Source organism: Erinaceus europaeus, chromosome 13 (genome assembly GCF_950295315.1).
Source record: "Erinaceus europaeus chromosome 13, mEriEur2.1, whole genome shotgun sequence".
Taxonomy (NCBI): Eukaryota; Metazoa; Chordata; class Mammalia; order Eulipotyphla; family Erinaceidae; genus Erinaceus; species Erinaceus europaeus.
Window position 1 is genome coordinate 36,342,961 of NC_080174.1, and position 21,930 is coordinate 36,364,890.

Here is a 21,930-nt window from a genome sequence, read left to right on the forward strand (position 1 = left end):
GTTTGTTTGCTTTTTTTTTTTTTAAACTAATTACTATTATTATTAATAAGAGCATTACTTAGCTTTAGCATTAGGTGGTGCTGAGGATTGAACTTGGGACCTTGGAGAATTAAGCATAGATGCCTTTCTTCATAATCACTATACTATCTCCCCTAGTTTTTTTCTTTTCTCCAGGGTTATTGCTGGGGCTTGGTACCTACACTATGAATCCACTGCTCCTGGAGGCCTTTTTTTTTTTTTCTTTAGATTTTGTTGCCATTGTTAATGTTAATTATTGCTGGACAGAACAGAGAGAAATCAAGAGAGGACAGAAAGACAGAGGGGGAGAGAAAGATAGACACCTGCAAACTTGTTTCACTGCTTGTGAAATGATTCCCCTGCAGGTGGGGAGCCAGGGACTTCAACTGGGATATCTAAGCCATGAGCACTTAACCTGCTGTACTGCCTGGTCCCCTCTTTTGTTTTTAATGAGAGAAAATTAATGAGTCTAAGGGGGAAAAGCACAGCACCATAAGCTGGAACCTGGATGACATGCATAGCAAAGCAGTTGTCCTTCCAGGTGAGGTATCTCACTGGTCCCTATAAATTGGATTTCTTTAATTTTTTGCCTACCAGGGGTCTCTACTCTTCCTGGTGATTTCTTTCTTAAGTTGAATTTTAAATAGTCAAATGAGTATGATGGGCTTGCTTTATGAATTTTTTCTATAAAATGATTAAAATCATTAATCATTAATGTAATTTTCCTGGAAATACTTTTTTTTTTTTGCCTCTAGGATTATTACTGAGGCCCAGTGCTGGCACTATAAAGCCACCAATCCCGGCAGCCATTTTTCCTTTATTCATTTTCTTTCTTTCTTTTTTTTTTTTTTTTTTCTATTAGGACAGAGAGGATTGAGAGAGTATGGGGAGATAGAAAGATAGACACCTGCAGGCCTGCTTCACCGCTAGTAAAGCATCCCCATTGTAGGTGGGGAGCAGGGGCTCGAACCTGGTTCCTTGTGCTTAACCAAGTGCATCACTGCCTGTTCCCATGAAAATACTTTTTTTTTTTTTTTTACACTTGAGTGTAAACATTATCTTATGCAAGGATCCAAGTGCTTTCCCCTCCCCCCCTGCTTGGGGTTGTAGTGAGGCGGGGGAGTCTTATGAACATAAAACTGAGTGCTATAGGTGTCTCCCTCTCCCTCCCTCCTCTTTTTCTCAGTTTTTTTTTTTTTTTTCCTGCCCTATCAAATAAAATAAAATACTGCTTGGGATTGATTCTCCCCGTCCCCCAGGATTATCTCTGGGGCTCAGTACTGCCACTATAAATCAACTGGAGGCCTTTTTTTTTTTTTTTTTTTTTTTTTTTATTGGATAGAGACAGAAATTGAGAGGATGGGGGAGATAGGGAGAGAGAAAGATATGTAGATATGCTTCACCTCTCAAGAAGTGCCCCATCCCTCCTGTAGGTGGGGAGCAGGGACTCAAACTCAGGGCCTTGTGCATGGTAGTACGTGTATGCTTAACTCAGTGCACCAGCTCCTGGCCCCTGGGATAGTGAATTTGTCTTGCAGGCACCAAGCCCCAGTGATAACCTTGGTTTCGACTTAAACAAAAATTATTTTAGATTTGCTTAAAGAGACAAGTTTGCTCATTCTAAAAATGTAGGCACAAATGTATATAAGTAAAATAGTAATATGGTACTTAGCTCTCTCACTGAATTGTTTCAGATACTTTACATAGTCCTACCGTATGTGCTTTTCTTTAGTATTTATTTGTAAGAGAAAGGTAGAAAATAATAAAAGGAGGTGGCCATGTGGTGGCACACCTAGTTAAGTATACACATTACTATACACAAGGACCCACATTTGAGCTCCCACTCCGCCCCTGCAGAGAGGATGCTTCATGAGCAGTGAACAGGTCTACAGGTGTCTCTCTCGCTCTCTATTCCTCTGCTCTCTGTTCCTCAGTTTCTCTGTTTCATCCAATGGGGAGATGGCCACCAGAAGTGATGCATTTGTAGTGTTGGCACCTAACCCCAGCAATAATCCTGGTGACAAGGAAAAAGTGAGTAGTGAATAGGTGTTTTTTTTTTTTTTTTTTGCCTCCAGGGTTATTGCTGAGGTGAATCTACTTGCTCCTGGAGGCCATTTTCCCCATTTTTGTTGCCCTTCTTTTTTATCGTTGTTGTTATTATTATTGTCATTGTTGTTGGATAGGACAGAGGGAAATTGAGATAGGAGGGGAAGGCAGAGAGGGGGAGAGAAAGATAGACACCTGCAGACACACTGCTTGTGAAGCAACCTCCCTGCCGGTGGGGAGCCAGAGCTCAAACTAGGATCTTTAAGCCGATCCTTGCGCTTTGTGCCCTGTGTACTAAACCTGCTGTGCTACTACCGGACCCCTGAATAGGTGGTGTTTTAAGGTAATCATGAAGCACCATTGTATTATATTAATAGAGACAAAACAGTTTAATCAGACAGCCTACACGCACACACACTCACTCACTCTAGCAGCAGCAGCACATAAAATTATCAGGGGCTATGTGATAGTACATCCAGTAAAACACACATTGTTGACCTGAGTTCAAGCCTACCTCCCCTGCCATGGGGGAAGGCTTCACAAGCAGTGGTACAGTGCTGCAGGTATCTCTCCTCTCTCCCTCTCCCTCTTTCTCTATTTATTTATTATTATTTTAATATTTATTCCCCTTTGTTGCCCTTGTTTTATTGTTGTAGTTATTATTGATGTTGTTGTTGGATAGGACAGAGAGAAATGGAGAGAGGAGGGGAAAACAGAGGGGGAGAGAAAGACAGACACCTGCAGACCTGCTTCACTGCTTGTGAAGCGACTCCCCTGCAGGTGGGGAGCCTGGGGCTGGAACTGGGATCCTTACTCCTATACTTGCATTTTGCGCCACGTGCTCAGCTGCGCTACCGCCTGACTCCCTTTTTTTTTTTTTTAAACCAGAGCTCTGGCTTGTGATGTAGTGGATTGAACCTGGGACTTTGGAGCCTCAGGCCTGAGAGTCTCTTTGCATAATCATTATGCTATATCTCATCCTCTATCAAAAAAGGAAAAACTAGCCAACTGTGAAGTGGTATTAGAGTTGATTAGACACCAAACCCCAGTGGCATAAATAATAGTGGTAGTAGTACTAGTATCACTAACTATCTGTATATATTTCTTGTTTTAAGAAACCTTTTTTTTCCTTCTTTACTGGGGGGATTAATGGTTTACAGTCAACAGTAAAATATAGTAATTTGTACATATGTAACATTTTTCAGTTTTCCATATAACAGTCCAACCCCTCTAGGTCCTCCTCTGCCATCATCTTCTAGGACCTGACCCTCTCCCCCACCTCAGAGCCTTTTACTTTGGGGCAATTAAGACACCTTTTATCTATAACCTATTTAAAAAATATATTTTTATTTTATTTTAATGACAGATACACAGAGATCTGAACACTGCTCAGCTCTGGCTTATGGTGCCACTGGGGGCTTGAACTTGGGACCTTGGAGCTTCAGACATGAAAGTTGTTTGTATAACCACAATGTAGTTTCTACAGCCCTCTTATCTATAACCTTTTTTGCAGAGCTATGTTTTATTAACAAATATGGGGTTGATAATATAGATAGTATAACTAAAACTTCAATTCTGGGTATTTTGAGGATAGATAAAATGGAATTTATTCATGAGTTGGATATGGAGATATGAGAGAAAAAGGCCAACAAGCTTCAAGGCATATTAACTTGAACAGTTAGAAGGGTGAAGCTACCATTTATTAAAATGAGGAAAGTTGTAGAGAAGATCCAGTTAGCAAGATTGAGAGGTAGTTCAGTTCTGGACATGTTATGTTGTCTCTAGACCTGTTTGAATATTTGTTAAACATATCCTGGATTACAGGGGAAAGTTCTGACTAGGGGTTATATAAGTAGGGGCATTAACATCTATGTGGTATTTTAAAACTTGAGCTGGGATATGCTGTGTGTAATGCTGTGTGTGGCTAAAGAAAAGGTCTAAAAACCCTACAATTTTCTGACATTGGAGTTTGGGGGATAAGGTGGAACTTGTAACAAAAATAACTGAGAAGTGAGCCATTGAATTAAAAGAAAATGTACTGCCTAAAAGTCAAGCGAAAAAAATTTTATAGAAAGATGGATGTTCAGATATCACACTTAATCCAGGTAAGATGAACTGAGAATTGATGTTAGTTATAATAACATGGATGTCTTTGACTAGAGTGGTGATGAAAGCCAGATTTTGAGAAGATTCAAGAATATGAGAGGTAAGGGATTTGAGGCAGCAGGTGTGTTCTGTATTTTGAGCAGTTTTGCTGTAAAGGACAGCAGAGACATGGAATAATAGCTGGAAGATGGTGTGATTTTTGTTTTCATTTAAAATTTAAGGGAAGAATTTTCACATACTTGGCATGCTAATGTGAGCTGTTTATATATGAGAGGGGAAATTGGTGAAAAAAATATTGCTACATCAAGTAGAGGAGAAGAGTTGAGATGAGTACATAAGTTAACTATTTGAGGTAGATGTTTATTTCATTTAAAAACACATAGCTATTTATTTCCCAGACACTGTACTCAATGCTGGGAATAAAATGAGGAATATGAAGTGGGCTGTCTGCATACATGGACACGAAACTCACGAAAACTAAAATGTAGAATCAAGCCCAGGTAGTATTTTGAGCTCACGAAAACTAAAATGTAGAATCAAGCCCAGGTAGTATTTCTTTGCAGCTGGCAGTAAATTTCTTTTAGAATGTAAGTCAGCTTGTCACTTGCCTGCTCAAACCCTCCCCAACACACTTGGAATTAAACTCCAAATATCTAACTGTAGTTTAACTAAATTTGCTCTTTTCCAACATTGTCTTCGGTATGAACCTTCTGATCAGTACTTGTCTGTTTGCTGTACTTGAGTCTTTTTGTACTTAGCCCTTCATCTTTGAATGCTTTTTAAAAAATTAACTACTTATTTAATGAGAGAAAAAGACCAGAGCACTATGCAGTCATATGTGGTGCCAGAGATACAACACAGTGCTCCACTTAATGCAGTCCTGTTATGATTTTAATTGAGGCAGTGTACAAATGGGGCCAGGAGAGAGCTCACTCAGAGAATTCTTTTTTTTAATATATATTTTTAATCTTTATTTATTTATTGGATAGACACAGCCAGAAATTGAGAGGGAAAGGATGATAGAGAGGGAGAGAGAGAGAGACACCTGCAGCCCTGCTTCAACATTTGTGAAGCTTTGCACCTGCAAATGAGGACTGGGGACTCAAAACTTGGATCCCTGTGCACTGTAACATACACTCAGCCAGGTGTGCCACCACTGGTCCCTAGAGCATTCTTACCACACATGAGGACCCAGGTTCAAACCCTGGCGAAACATGGGTGCATCATGCAAGGTATTGAGGGAAGTTGTAGTGTTGTGGTGCCTTTGCTCTTTGTATGGCTCTTCTTCTCTGCATATGTGAAGTTAAAAGGAAAAAAACGTCTGTCAGGAACAGTGGAATTGTGTATTTGTGAGACCCCAGCACACAAAGTGCACACATAGTCCATTGATGAAGGATATTTTCCATACCTCAAAGTTCTGATAGATAATGGGCCAGGTGGTGGCACACTTGATTGAGCACTCCTATTACCATGCACAAGAATGGGGTTCAAGTCCTGGGTCCTTAAATGCAGGGGAGGAAGCTTCTCCCTGTATGTCTTCTCTCCCCCTCAATTTCTATCCTATCAAATCAAATAAATAATATATGTGTATATATAATTCTGATAGAGTGATAGATTGAAGCTTTTTTTTTAAAGATTTTTTTAAAAAAATTTATATTTATATATTTTCCAACTTTTGTTGCTCTTTTTTTTTTATTATTGTTGTAGTCATTTTTGTTGATGTTATTGATATCGTCATTGTTAGATAGGACAGAGAGAAATGGAGAGAGGAAGGGAAGACAGTAGCGGAGAGAAAGACACCTGCAGAACCTGCTTCACCTCCTGTGAAGCGACTCCCCTGCAGGTGGGGAGCCGGTGGCTCGATATGGAATCTTACGCCAGTCCTTGCGCTTCGAACCATGTACGCTTAACCCTCTGAGCTACCGCCCGACTCCCAGTTGTAAAGATTTTTTAAAAAATATTTATTTATCCCCTTTCGTTGCACTTGTTTTATTGTTGTAGTCATTATTATTATTATTATTGATGTCATCATTGTTATTAGGACAGAGAGATGGAGAGAGGAGGGTAAGACGGGGAGAGAAAGATAGACACCTGCAGACCTGTTTCACCACTTGTGAAGCGACTCCCCTACAGGTGGGGAGCCTGGGGAAGGACCACATCAACCTCTCATTAAGTTATACCTTTTAAAAAATTTTTATTTATAAAATGGAAATACAATACCATAGGATAAGAGGGGTACAATTCCATATAATTCCCACCACCAGAACTCTACATCCCATCCCCTCCCTCGATAGCTTTCCTATTCTTTATTCTTCTGACCCAGGTGTTGTTAAAATTCGGAGGCTCACGGCGGGTATCAGAGATGCGGAGACAACGGCTGGGCAGGGAAGCTGTATTTCTTTATTCAGGAACAATGATTCATAAACTAAGACAAACTAATCACCAAACAGAACTCTGTTGTCTCTTTGCGGCGGCGCAAGCACTCTTACTCTGGAACTCAGGAACCCTCGAACTCTCTCACTCTGGAACTCTGGAACTCTCTTACTGGGGAACCCTCTGAAACTCTCCAACTCTGGAACTCTGGCGGGCTTCCTAGGGGCGGGGCTAAGCGGGCCCGCGAAATTAGCAGGCCTGATCTAATTCTCTTGGCGGGGGAGAACTAGCACCCAATGTAAAGCATACAACACCCAGGGTCATTATGGGGTACTGAAGGTGGAAGGTCTGGCTTCTGTAATTGCTGTCCCGCTGAATATAGGCATTGATAATGTTGACTGGTCGACACATGCTCGCAGCCTCTCTCTCTGGCAGAGCTCTGGGGAAACGGGCCTCCAGGACACATTGGTGGGGTTATCTGCCCACGGAAGTCCGATTGGCATCATGGTAGTGTCTGGAACCTGGTGGCTGAAAAAAGGGTTAATAGGGGCCAGGTGGTGGTGCACCTGGTTGAGCGCACATGTTACAGTGCGCAAGGACCCGGGTTTGAGCCCCTGGCCCCTACCTGCAAGGGGGAAAGCTTCACAAGTGATGAAGCAGTGCTGCAGGTATCTCTCTGTCTCTCTCCCTCTCTGTCACCCTCTTACCTCTCAATTTCTGACTGTCTCTATCCAGCAAATAAATAAAGATAAAAAAATAAAATAAAAAGAGAAAAAAGACCTGTTTAAAAAGAAAGAAGGGTTAACATGTAAAGCCAAACAAATTGTTGACTAATCATGAACCTAAAGGCAAGATTATTGCAGATGAAGATTTGGGATCTCCATTTTAGAAATAGCTAGTAGGTCTATTTTAGGTATATTCCAAAGGACCCATGGCTATACTAGTTTTTTCCTGAGCCTGAAATCTGATATGCAGGTGGACCCAAGTTATTGTCTGGGGAGATGATGTCATGGCTGGAAAAAGGGCTAGGAAGCTGGGTCAGGGAGAATAGCTCCCAGATAGGAGAAAAGTGTATAAATATTGTTGACTGTAAACCCCATCAGTTTGATCTGGAGTCCATATTCAACTAAGGAACCTATGGTGACCTCTGTGACCAGCTGATGGGGCGACCTGGTAGTGACCAGAGAATCATCATTAAAGTATGCTAGTCTTTTGCCCTTTTTCAGCTTTTGTAGTCCTTACTTTGATAAGGTTAGCTTTGGTGTGATTAAGTGAAGTGTAATAGGAAGTAGATGAGGAGGGAAGTTATTACTTTTATAAAAGGCATATATCAAATTTACATAAAGGTAAACATGTATCATCTGCTCTGCTATTTTGATAAAATTTCAAAAAAAAAATAGGAAATTGCTAGTGAAATTTTGCCATTTATTTATTTTAGATTTCTTTATTCATAAGAGAGAAAGAACCAGAGCATTACTCTGACACATGTGATACCAGGGATCAAACACTGGATTCGCAAGCTTTTTAGAGTACCACACTACCCATTTTGAAACTGCCTTTCCTGCTGTAAATTTTTCATTCTGGGGACCAGGCAGTAGCACACTGGGTTAAGTGCACATAGTGTGAAGCAGGAGAACTGGCACAAGGATCCCAGTTCGAGCCTCTGGCTACCTACTTGGGGGGGGGGGTTGTTTTGCAAGTGCAAAGTAGGTCTGCAAGTGTCTTTTTCTCCAGTCTTTCCTTTCTCTCACAGTTTTACTCTATTCTATTGAACAACAGCAGGAACAACACCACCACCAACAGTGGGAAAAAAAAAAAGATTGCCTCCAGGAGCAGTGGATTCATGGGGCATTGAAGCCCAGAAATAACCCCCCCCCAAAAAAAAAAAAAAGAAAGAAAAGAAAAAGATTGCCACCAGGAGCAGTGGATATCCTTCCTAGTGCAGTCACTGAGCCCCTGGAGGCAAAAAAAAAAAAAAAAAAAAAGCCACTTTTCTTTCTTATTAATCATTTTACCTTTTTCAATATAGAACATTGTTTATGATAACTTTCAAGTTCTTTATAATGGGTTTTGGAACAGCATTAATTCCAAGAAATTCAAATTATCTTTATTCCTCCAAAAATTCAAATTATGTTTATTCCTCCATAGCCATCCTTCTGCTCCTGCCTTCTTAGAAATAAAAGCTTTATAGCTCTAAAATCAAATGCTTATTTTGGGGTTCTAATACCGAGATTTAATTTCAGGTCTTTGTAGGTAAAATACCAAGAGATTTATATGAGGATGAGTTGGTGCCTCTCTTTGAAAAGGCTGGTCCTATTTGGGACCTACGTCTTATGATGGATCCACTATCTGGTCAGAATAGAGGATATGCATTTATCACCTTCTGTGGAAAAGAAGCTGCACAGGAAGCTGTTAAACTGGTATGTGATAAACAAATACCCACTATCCAGTAAGTCTGTTTTTGAGAGACTTCCTCAGTTTAAGTGTTTGTTATTAACATTGTTTTGTTTTCTTTTGTTTTTGCTTTGAAAGTTCTTATATTGACTGAGTTGCTATGCTACTTTTGCTTTTTTTTTTCTTGATTATAACAATAGAAATGAAACTTGGGGCCAGGCAGTGTAGTGCAGGGGTTAAGCACACATAATACAAAGTGCAAGAACTCGCTCAAGCACCCTGGTTTAAGCCCCCAGCTCCCCACCTGCAGGAGGGATCCTTGATAAGCAGGTCTGCAGGTGTCTATCTTTCTCTCCCCTTCACTATCTTCCCTCTCTCAGTTTTTCTGTCGTATCCTATTGGGAGAAAAAAATGGTAAAATTGGCCTCTAGGAGCAGTGGATTCCTAGTGCGGGCATTAAGCTCCAACAATAACCCTAGAGGCAAAAAGAAAAAGAAATGAAATTCCTCAAATAATATGTCATAGAAAGCCTAAAGAGTTAATAGCTAGCTAAAGTTAATAGCTAGCTAATAGATAGCTAAAGTTTAATTTGAATATTTGGCTTCCCTAGTTCTATATTTAAATAAGGAATTCTCACTGTTACACTCAGCATAAGGATTCTTTAAAAATATAATAAGGACCGAGATTGGTTCTAAGTTGGTTGCTCTTGTTTCTAGGCTCTTCTGCCTTTAATCTTTTTTCTTTTACTTTATAGCAACTGTTTATATACTACTTTATATACAACTATTTATAAACTGCTTTATATACAACTATTTCCTTTTGGTAGCACTTTAAAATACCCTTTGTATTTATTTCATAGTGATAGTAGTAACAAATCCTAAAAATTAAGTATCTCTTTATTCCTTAGGTATTATTAAGGTACAATCATCTCAGTAATTTAAAATGACCATGTCATCTTTTGGCATATTCTCTTTTTTTTTTCTTAAATCAGAGCACCACGCAGCTCTGGTTTATGGTGCTGTGGGGGATTGAACCTGGCTTTGGAGCCTCAGGCCTGAGAGTTTCTTTGCATAACCATTATGCTATCTACCCCCACCCACTCTAGCATATTCTTGCTAAGACATATAAAAACCTCACCCAGTATGGTTCTAGTCTTTATAGATGGGTAGTTTTTTTCACAAAAATGTTTAGCTTTGAAGTTAATCATTTAAGGGGGCTGGGTGGTGGTGCACTGGGTTAAGTGCACATAGTACCGAGCACAAGGATCCCAGTTCAAGCCCCTAGCTCCCACCTGTAGGGGGTTGCTCCCTCTCTATCTTTCTCTGTCCTATCAAAAAAAAAAAAGCCACATAACCCTGGAGGCAAAAAGAAAAGTTAATCATAGCTTGATTCAGTTTTTTTTTGTTATGAATTTTCCCTTCTAACCTGATTAATATTGAGAAAAATATGAATTTTCTCAATAAATAGCATATAACATAAGTGATTTTATTTTTTTTAAATCACATATATATATTAGTAAACAGATAAGAAGCCAGTTTATCAAGGAAACCATTATAATGGTTTAAATTTTATCACTTGATATAATTTTGCAACTTAAAACTTTGTCTGTATTTGGAATTCTAAAGGGGATGGCAGATAACAATGATCATGCAAAAGATTTTCATCTAAAGCTCTGCAGCCCCAGGTTTAGTCCCTGACACCATCATGAGCGAGAGCTGAGTAGTGCTGTGGACTGTCTCTCTTTCTCTGTCTCTGTCTCTGTCATTAAAATAAACAAAAAAAAATTTAAAAGGAAACCTTTAAAAGATAAAAATAAAAAATTCTATATTTTGTGTAGAATATGAAATTTTAAAAAATTTCTTTTGCATTGTTTAAATATATTTGTTACTCAGTGTACTGTTAATTTTGTTTCTGGCTTATCTGGAACTAACTATCTTTGAAGGATCCTAAATCATATGTCTTGGTACTCTGGAATTTTCTTTAAAAAAAAATCAGATAATGAAATGTGAAATCACATTTATTAAAATAAGGTGGATAACTTAGCATTTTTTAATTTATGATGGAGTAATGATAACCAGTAGCAGTGAAGCTTAAATATATTTATATTTGGGGGGGGGACTGGGAGGTGGAGTACCTAGTTAAGTACACATAATGCCATGCACAAGGAACAAAGTTTGAGCCCCCCAGCTTCCTACCTGCAGGGGGATGCTTCAATGAGTGGCCAGCGGGTCTTCAGATGTCTATCTCTCTTCCTGTCTCCCCCCCCCCCACTTTCTCTCTTCTAGCCAGGAAAGAAAGAAAGAAAGAAAGAAAGAAAGAAAGAAAGAAAGAAAGAATAAAAACGCCTCCAAGAGCAGCAGTGGATTCATAGGTCCCTCATTGAGCCACCAGAGAAAACCCTGATGGCTACTAAAAAAAAATTTTTTTTAATATATTATGGCAAACATGAGAGAAGTTATTAAATTCATGAAGTAGGGATTATTTTACCCCGAGTTAATAGATTTTAAATATTGTATCAGTTGTTCTGAGTTTGGGGTGGTTGTCGGGTATCTGGTTCTTTTCTTCCTTGCAGTGTGACAGTTATGAAATTCGCCCGGGTAAACATCTTGGAGTATGCATTTCTGTGGCAAACAATAGACTTTTTGTTGGATCAATTCCAAAGAATAAGACTAAAGAAAATATTCTGGAAGAATTCAGCAAAGTCACAGGTAAAACAAAAATATATTTAGAAGTTAATTTTGGGGAATATTTTGGTTATTATGTATAAGTGCAAAAGAGGGGGCTGTATATTAATTTAAGAATTCAAATCTCTAAAAATGCCTCTGTTCTGCTTTCTAGTGGTTGGACTAAGCAAATTTTCTCATCTAAACTTCTTAGAATGTTTCCTTCACTTCTTTGCCTTAGTTAAACCTTGGCTTTTTTCAGAGCCCTTGACCTGTATTGCTCTAGTGAGAGGATTCCTCCCTGACATTCAGTGTACTTTAGGGCTAAGATGATAATATTTTTATCCTCTTGCTGTTTTTGTATCCATCCTGTTGTCTTGTCTGAATTAGATTTATCAAAATTTCTAATTTTTAAGTCCATGGAATTGAGAATTATGTTTTTATAAATACCATACTTTTAATTAAAACTGAACCCCAAAGTGATTACAAGTTTCACTTATTACACACAAGTTAGTCTGACTTTTCCTGTTCGTATATATGTATATACACACACTTATACACATACATATATATGTATGTATCTAGGCAGAGAAAATGAAAGAGATCATAGCATTGAAGCTTCATCTAACCATGGGATGGACACATTGCAAAGCAACACACTAAAGTGAGCTATTTTGCAGGCTATTCCCATCCCCCCCCATGTGTTTTTAAATGCTGATGGAGCAGTTAATAAGAAGGTACTATTTTCAACCATTACTTCTCCTTCTAAAATCCACTCATTTTAATCATCTAGATATATCATACCTCCTCTTTCCTTAAAATTGTCATTTACTGTTCTTCTGGCTCCAAACTTTTATTGTCTGAAGATTGCTTCTGGTTCACATTCTGCTTCTTTCCTAAATTGACTTGTTTTTTTTTTGTTATATCTCTGGCATCTATGTGGATGAACCATCTAATAATCCAATCTCCTAGTCTTTTAACTACTTCATTTCTAGTCCTTTACTTTACCTTCCTAAAATCCAGATAACATTTTGGATCTTGCCACCAGAAATTCTGCCCACTGTATATTTTTTAATATTTATTTATTTTTTCCCCTTTTTTTGTTGCCCTTGTTTTTTTATTAGTTATTATTGTTGTTACTGATGTCTTCATTATTAGATAGGACAGAGAGAAATGGAGAGAGGAGGGGAAGACAAAGGGGGAGAGAAAGACACCTGCAGATCTACTTCACCGCCTGTGAAGCGACTCCCCTGCAGGTGGGGAGCCGGGGGCTCGAACCAGGATTCTTACGCTGGACCTTGCGCTTTGCGCCACATGCACTTAACCCACTACCACTGGGTAGGACAGAGAGAAATTAAGAGGGGAGGGAAGATACACATCTGCAGACCTGCTTCACCATTTGTGAAGTAACCACACCCCCTGCAGATGGGGAGCCATAGGCTCGAACCAGGATCCTTGTGTGGGTCCTTGTGCTTTGTCCTATGTCTGCTTAACCTGGTGCGACGCCTCCCGGCCCCATATCTAGCCTTTAAATATTGGCTTTATGCTGTGAACAAATAAAGGCTAAATTCTAAGAAAGGAGATAAGATAAAAACACTAAAGGAATATTTACACATTGTGGTAAGCGCCATGATATGTAAAATAAATATTTTATTAGAGAATAGCTATAATCCTTGTTTTAGTGGTTATAGAAGAAGGCTTTTTAAAAATTTTTTTTTATTTAAGAAAGGATTAATTAACAAAACCATAGGGTAGGAGGGGTACAACTCCACACAATTCCCACCGCCCAATCTCCATATCCCACCCCCTCCCCTGATAGCTTTCCCATTCTCTATCTCTCTGGGAGCATGGACCCAGGGTCATTGTGGGTTGCAGAAGGTAGAAGGTCTGGCTTCTGTAATTGCTTCCCCGCTGAACATGGGCGTTGACTGGTCGGTCCATACTCCCAGTCTGCCTCTCTCTTTCCCTAGTAGGGTGGGTCTCTGGGGAAGCTGAGCTCCAGGACATATTGGTGGGGTCTTCAATCCAGGGAAGTCTGGCCGGCATCCTGATGACACCTGGAACCTGGTGACTGAAAAGAGAGTTAACATACAAAGCCAAACAAATTGTTGAGCAATCATGGACCCAAAGCTTGGAAAAGTGGAGAAGGAAGTATTAGGGAGGTACTCACTGCAAACTCTAGTGTACTTCTGCTTTCTTACTTTGGTGCCATACTCCAAACTCAGTCAATTTCTGCTTTGCGTTTCTACTTCTTTTTTTTTTTTTTTTTACATGCATAACATTCCCCAGATTCCCATTTAACAATACAACCCCCACTATTTCTTTCATCATTTTTCATGGACCTGTATTCTCCCCACTCACCCACCCACCCCAAAGTCTTTTACTTTGGTGTAATACTCCAAGAAGAAGGCTTTTAAAAAAATGTCTTAACCAAGAATTAAACAGTGAATAATAGTAAGTAGTACTATATGAAAAGCAAAGGGATAAGTTGCTTCATGAAAGCAACATATATCCAAAGCTTGAAATCTAGAAAAGAACTTGGTATATTAATGTGATATGTGCGTTTTTAATCAGATGCACCACCACTTGGCCCCAAAGAACTTGGTATATTAACATAATGGAGGAAAAGACCAGTGTTGTTAAAAGGGGTGAAATTATATGAGATGAAGTCGGAGAGGGCTTTTACAAACCATGCAAGGAATTTGGGTTTTATTATAAAATGCCAAGAAGATATTTGAAGGCCTTAAGCAGGGTATAAATGCCTGTTTTACATTTACAGAATACGATTCTAACTACTATATGGATAATAACTTTGGGAAACTAAGAGTAGAAAGTAGTAAATTAGTTGACTCTTTCATTGTAGATTACATAGAAGATTGGATTAAGGTAGAAGCGGATATGAAAATAAATGAGATAGGGACAGGGAGAGATACCTCAATGTGTAGGGTGTGTTCTTTGTCATGTATGTGGCCCAGGTCCAAACTTTTGCACCATGTGGAGAATGGTATGGCACCTGGGGAAGCTCTGGTGCTTTGGTCTCTTTTATTTCTCTTTCTTCCTCCCTCCTTGTGTCTATCTGAATGAAATCATTCAGGTGGGCACTGGGTTAAGTGCACATAGTACAAAGTGCAGGGACTGGCACAGGGATTGTTCAAGCTCCCGGCTCCCCACCTGTAGTGGGTTGCTTCACCCATGGTGGAGCAGGTCTGCAGGTGTGTTTCTCATCCCCTCTCTCTATCTTCCCCATCTCTCAATTTCTCTCTGTCCTGTTGAACAATAGCAACAACAACAACAAAAACTGGAAAAAATGGCCACCAGGACTAGTAGATTCATAGGAACTGAGCCCCAGTGATAACCCTGGAGGCAAAAAAAAAAGTTATGGTGGGAACTGTAAATCTGAACAAGTGTTATGTCCTGGTGTGTTGGGAAATTGTGCAGATGTGGTTGAACATTGGCTGTGTGTGTGTCTGTGTAAGGAAGCGGGGAGATAGAAAGGGAGAAGAGTAGACAAGTAGATGGATTTGAAATTGGGAGATAAGGAAAGGTACACTCAAAATTGAGTTCTCAATTTTTGCCTTGAAAACTTCTTAAGATGTTTTTACTTTCTACTATATAGGGAAATATAGAAAAGATAGACTTTGTGAGTAATGGTATAGTTTCGACGTGTTAAATTTGGAATATACCAGACGTGAGCTAGAAGTAAAATCTAAGCATCCTTAAGGATATGGATTGCATTTTAGAGGCTTGTTGATGAAGGCATAGAAGTAAGTCTAGGGGGAGTCGGGCGGTAATGCAGCGGCTTAAGCACAGGTGGCACAGAGCGCAGGCACAGGCATAAGAATCCAGGTTTGAGCCCCTGGCTCCCCACCTGCAGGGGAGTCGCTTCACAAGCAGTGAAGCAGGTCTGCAGGTGTCTTATCTTCCTCTCCCCCTCTTCCCCTCCTCCCTCCATTTCTCTCTGTCCTATCCAACAACAACAACAACAATAAAACAAGGGCAACAAAAGGTAATAAATAAATTTTTTTTAAAAAAAGAAGTAAGGCTAGGGGGCTGGGCGGTACTGCAGCGATTTGAGTGCACACAGTGAGAAGTGATAGGACCGGTACAAGGATCCCGGATCCTGGTTAGAGCCCCTTTCTCTACCCTCTCTGTTTACCCCTCCTCTCTCGATTTCTCTCTGTCCTATGCAGCAACAACAACAAGGGCAACAGAATGGGAAAAGGCCTCCAGGAGCAGTGGATTCTTAGTGTAGGCACCGAGCCCCAGCAATGACCCTGGAGGCAAAAAAAAAAAAAAGGCCAGAGGAATGTCAAAAGTGATCATTTTTATTCTTGGTAAAAAAAGCAGTAACAAGTTAGTTCTAGGAATGATTTTTGGCCATGATTAGTTCTCTTGGATTTATATGAACAATTTGGTTTTTAAGTTTGTTGGTGGTATTTTTCATAAATTATAAGGTCAGATTATACCCAATACTAAAACATTATATATGTATCAAAATACAATAGTTTAATCGTCAGTATACTTAATATAAAAAAGGGAAGTAAAATACTATCCAATCACTTTATCTGATAATACTAGTTTAATTGCCTACTAGGTAATTAGTGAATCATTTTGAGGCTTCCTCAGTTATTTTTTTTTGCTTGTTAGCAAATGGATTTAGATCTGCCTAGTTGTTAGATGTGTGGTGGATGCTTTTGGCTTATATATCTGGCTGTTGGTTTAACAGAGGGTTTGGTGGACGTTATTCTCTATCATCAACCCGATGACAAAAAGAAGAATCGGGGGTTCTGCTTCCTTGAATATGAAGATCACAAGTCAGCAGCACAAGCCAGACGTCGACTGATGAGTGGAAAAGTTAAAGTATGGGGAAATGTAGTTACGGTCGAATGGGCTGATCCTGTGGAAGAACCAGATCCAGAAGTCATGGCTAAGGTAAATGTAGTTACTTGGGGTAAAGATGTGGTTGGCACTTAAATTCTATATTCAGGATAATATTCAAAATTTTCAAGTTTTATGGTAAATTATAGCACATGATGTTATTATTTAGGGAAGGACCTGCTTTACAGGTAAAAGTGTCTCAGTATCCACTAGCCAAAAGGAACTAAACTAGATTCCTTCAGTCAAACATTTCTTTATACTTTGAGAATTTGTTTAGAACTAGATAACATGAAGAATTAAGTGGCCAGAGAGGTGCCTTAGTGGTAAACATTGAAGTCCCTAGTACTGCATATGCCAGTGTAAAATGGTGCTCTGGTAGCTCTCTCGCAGACTCTCTTACACACACATACACACAATATAGGTACATGTCTTTTAAAAAATACAGAAGTTGGGGGTCAGATGATAGCTCACCCTGTAGAGTGCATGCCTTCCCATGTGAGGCCATGGGTTTAAGTCTTTTTTTTTTTTTTAAGATTTTATTTATTTATGAGAAAGATAGGAGGAGAGAGAGAACCAGACATCACTCTGGCACATGTGCTGCCGGGGATCAAACTTGGGACCTCATACTTGAGAGTCCAAAGCTTTATTACCGCACCACCTCCCGGACCACGGGTTTAAGTCTAGACACCACATTAGTTTTTTTATTACCTTTATTTATTTATTGGATAGAGACAGCTAGAAATCGAGAGGGAATGGGGGTGATAGAGAGAGTGAGAGACAGAGAGAAGCCCTGCTTCACCACTCACAAAGCTTCCCCTCTGCAGGTTGACACCACATTAAAAAATTAAATATTTAAAAACATTTTTTAAAGGCAAAAGTACTGAGTAAAGAGAAGTAGTATTTTAGAAACTGTGGATTATGATCTTCATTGACCACACTGACTTTTATTACATGACCATCTATTACATTTTTTTTTTTTTATATTTATATCTAAAAGTTATACACATACACACGGAGAAAGAACTAGAGCATCACTCTGGCACTGACTGGGAATCAAATTCAGAACCTCGTGCTTTGAAATTCAAATCTCTAGCCTCAGAGTCACTTCCTCCATGCTTTCTTTTTTAATGATTGTATTTTTTTTTAACAGAAATGGAGGAGGGGAAAACAGAGAAGAGGAAAGAAAGATAGATACCTGCAAACCTTAAGTGATATATTATATATATATATATTTTTTTTTTTTTTTTCCCCTCCTCCAGGGTTATTGCTGGGCTCAGTGCCTGCACCATGAATCCACCGCTCCTGGAGGACATTTCCCCCCCCCTTTTGTTGCCCTTGTAGCTTCGTTGTGGTTATTATTATTGCCCTTGTTGATGCAATTCGTTGTTGGATAGGACAGAGAGAAATGGAGAGAGGAGGGGAAGACAGAGAAGGGGAGAGAAAGACACCTGTAGACCTGCTTCACCGCCTGTGAAGCGACTCCCCTGCAGGTGGGGAGCCGGGGGCTTGAACCGGGATCCTTATGCCGGTCCCTGCGCTTTGCGCCACATGCGCTTAGCCCACTGCGCCACCGCCCGACCCCCAAGTGATTATATTTTTAAGAATATCATTCCCAGAAAGAAAGATACAGGGTTCTCATGTTTGTCAATGGTAGTAGCAAAATATTTATAGAAAATTCTGTTGCTAGCATCCAAAGATTCCGATGATGCCACGGGTCCTGATTCTGAGGAAGAGATGTATCAATTAGATCTCTGTTACTTTCAGTAAATATTTTGATGTATGTTGCTTCCATTAAGCAGGCAACAACTCTGTAGATGCCATAAATTAGGTTGGATGCTCCTTTCCTCAAGCTTTTTACTCCAGGTAGCAGTCTCAGTTCATACTTATAACGATAGTTTTTGTGGGCAGTAGTATTTTTTTTTTAATTTAAAAAAATATTTATTTATTCCCTTTTTGTTGCCTTTTTTTATTGTTGTTGTTATTGATGTCATTGTTGGATAGGACAGAGATAGAGAGAGGGGGAGAGAAAGATAGACACCTGCAGACCTCCTTCACCACTTCTGAAGCGACTCCCCTGCAGGTGGGGAGCCGGGGCTCCAACCGGGATCCTTATGCCGGTCCTTGCGCTTTGCACCACGTGTACTTAACCCGCTGTGCTACTGCCCGACTCCTGGCAGTAGTGTTTTATGATTAAGTAGAGGGTCTGGGAGATGTGTATGCAAATAGTTTCATGCCAAAGGCTCTGAGGTTGTAGGTTTAGTTTCCAGCAGCACTGTAGAAGATCCAGTGAAACGAGTAAGATAGGCTCTGAGATATATTAACTCAGTATCTTTTTTTTAAATGTTTTTAAATATTTATTCTCTTTTGTTGTCCTTGTTTTATTGTTGTTGTTGTTATTGATGTAATTGTTGTTAGATGGGACAGAGAGAAATGGAGAGAGGAGGGGAAAGACAGAGGGGGAGAGAAAGTTAGACACCTGCAGACCTGCTACACCGCCTGAAGTGACTCCCTTGCAGGTGGGGAGCCAGAGGCTTGAACCGGGATCCTTACACTGGTCCTTGCGCTTTGTGCCATGTGTATTTAACCCGCTGCACTACTGCCTGACTCCCTTAATTCAGTATCTTTCTCATTTCTTAAAGTAGATGGGTATCAAGGAAATGGACTGAAAATAAATACCTTTGTTGTTGTTGTGTTAGCTGTGTTGTTTGATTCCAGATGTTTCTTCTCCTAACGGATTTGTGACTTTGGGAAAATTATTGAACTTGGTTGCTATCTGTTTGATTGGGTTTGGATAAATGTTATTAAGAAAACCATACAACTTTGAATCTACCTTATAATAACTTAAAATTAAAAATTATTATTTATTAGAGACAGAAATTGAGAGAGCAAAAGGGGAAATAGAGGAGAGAGAAAGATACTCAGAGCACTGTTTAACTGCTTGGTGAAGCTTTCACCCTGTAGGTGGAAACTAGGGACTTGAACCCAGATTCTTGCATATTGTACACGCTCAACTAGGTGCTCCACTGCCCAGCCCCTACCATATAATAACATTGCTTTTACAATAAGATTGTTTTAAAGATAGAATAGGTTATAAGAATGGAATAAAAATACTTAGAAACTCTATAGTATAGTTATAGTAATTTTCTTATCAACCACTTTTTGTATACCTCTAGTAACTTTTCAGATTGAAATACATCCAGAAATTTTCTATAGGATCCTTACTATGGTGCTTAAGTGCCAGATACAACTTGAAACCTCATCTTTGAGAATACGTTACTTATCTATTCTGTAACCTCCCAGAGACTGCAAGTTGGATCTTGTTTTTTTTTTTTTTTTTTTTTTTTACAAAATAAATCTTTACTAACAGGCCTTTTCCCTATTGATTTTTAAAGATAATTTCAACTAGTAAGTTTTTAAAAAATATTTATTTGTTCTTTTTTGTTGCCCTTGCTGTTTTATTGTTGTAGTTATTATTGTTATTGATATCATTATTGTTAGATAGGACAGAGAGAAATGGAGAGAGGAGGGGAAGAAAAGAGGAGGAGAGAAAGCTAGACACCTACAGACCTGCTTCACTGCCTGTGAAACGACTCCTCTGCAGGTGGGGAGCTGGGGGCTCAAACTGGGATCCTTACATGTGCGCCATGTGCGCTTAACCTACTGCGTTACACCCGACTACTCCTATCAACTAATAAGTTTTACCTGGGAAAAGAATAAAAGATCCCCAATAGAGCTAAAAAGTCAGTAGTGGAGGCCTGTCTAGCATTTTATTTGAGGCAACACATTCTTCAGTGTGTTATTTGGTTGTTGGAATAAGTAATAATTTTCTTATTAAATATATATATATAGAAACAAAGAAGTACCACTTTTACTCATAACTTCATCTTCTATGCCCCCTAGAGCATTGTAGGTATCCATTGTAGTAGTCTGATATTTATTTTTTAAGTGTTTAGTTAGGCACATATAATAGTCTATTTTTTGTTTACTTGCATGAATAGTTGCTGGTAACCAGTCCTATTCACTGATCTATATTTACTTTTTTGTTTTTTAATGTTTTATTTTTTTTTCTTTTTGCCTTCAGGGTTATTGCAGGGGCTCAGTGCCTGCCCTACAGATCCACTGCTCCTGCAGCCATTGTTTTTTGTTTTTTGTTTTTGGATACGACAGAAATTGAGGGGAAGTTAAAAAGGGAGAGAGAAAGACACATGCAGACCTGCTTCACTGCTTGGGTAGTGATCCTCCTGCAGGTGGGGAACCAGGACCTTGAACTGGGGTCCTTGCGCTTTATACTGTGTGCTTACCCTGCTGCGCCACTGCCCAACCCCCTCTATACTTACTTTCTTAACCATAAAAATATATTAAATTATTTATTTATGGCAGGAGAGAGAACCAGAGCATCACTGGTGTATGTGGCACTGAGGATCAAACTTTCTCATGTTTGCAAGCCTGGCACTATATACACTGCACATCACAGGCTGCTCTCCAACCTAAGGAAGAATATCATTTTGTGTTCCACTAAGGAATTATGCAGTGTTTTTAATGTTAATACAGTGCTTGCTTGTAGTGATTATAACTGTTAATTAAGTTGTATTCCTGTTTTGTAGTCAAAGTTAGAAAATGTCTTGTTTGATCTTTAGGTGGCTGCATTGTATTTCATTTTATGGATGTACCGTGGAACATTTAATCAGTTGGATATTGACTTATTTATTTTATTATTGTAATGGTGGAATGAGTGAACTATATCATGTCAGTTGATACAAGTACAGATAGATTTGTAGAATGATTGTTAGGGATACAGCTGTGTATCTGTAATTATGAGGCTATTGCCATACCTCTCTTTATGATAACCAGCAATTTATAAGAAATCAATCCTCACCCTTATTACATGGGTATAGATTTTTTGCCAATCTGATAATAGATAGTATCTCAAAGCTATTAGTTACCACTGAGCTTCACTGCTGGCACTACAAATTAGCTGCTTGAGGCAGCCATTTTTTTTTTTTTTTTTATTATTTTTTATTAGCTAGGACAGAGAAATTGAAAGAGAACAAGGAGATGGAGAGAGGGAGAGCAAGATAAGACATCAGCAGACTTGCTTCACTGCTCATGAAGCAGACAGGTGGGGAGTGAGGTCTTGAACCCTGGTCCTTGAGCCTGGTGATATGTACGCTTAACCAGGTGTGCCACTGCCCATCCTTTCATTCATTAATTTCTTAAAATACTTTCATAATTGGTCCTTCCTGCTTTCTCCCCCATCCTGATTTTTTCTTTTAAGTTTTTTTTTTCAATATGTTAACTGTATGATATGGATATAACTTCTGTTGTTATCTAATTAGTACTATATTGATTATTTTATATATTTGGTAGGACTAATCTCTAACCCTACACACTTGCCCTTACTATTCACTGTTTTCCCTTTAAATTTTTTTTCCCTTTTTTTCTTTCTTTTAAA

The 21,930-nt window shown here is 39.2% G+C and overlaps 1 protein-coding gene across 6 annotated transcripts in view; it reads left to right on the top strand.

Annotated features, from left to right (window-relative positions):
- HNRNPR (heterogeneous nuclear ribonucleoprotein R) overlaps nt 1-21,930 on the top strand; it is a 43,575-nt gene that overhangs the window by 16,072 nt on the left and 5,573 nt on the right. For all 6 annotated transcript variants that reach the window (XM_007528724.3, XM_060205513.1, XM_007528723.3 and 3 more), the window contains 3 exons: nt 8,787-8,963; nt 11,510-11,645; nt 16,327-16,532. In XM_007528724.3, coding sequence (XP_007528786.1) covers nt 8,787-8,963; nt 11,510-11,645; nt 16,327-16,532 — 519 coding nt within the window. The remainder of the gene's footprint in view (nt 1-8,786; nt 8,964-11,509; nt 11,646-16,326; nt 16,533-21,930) is intronic.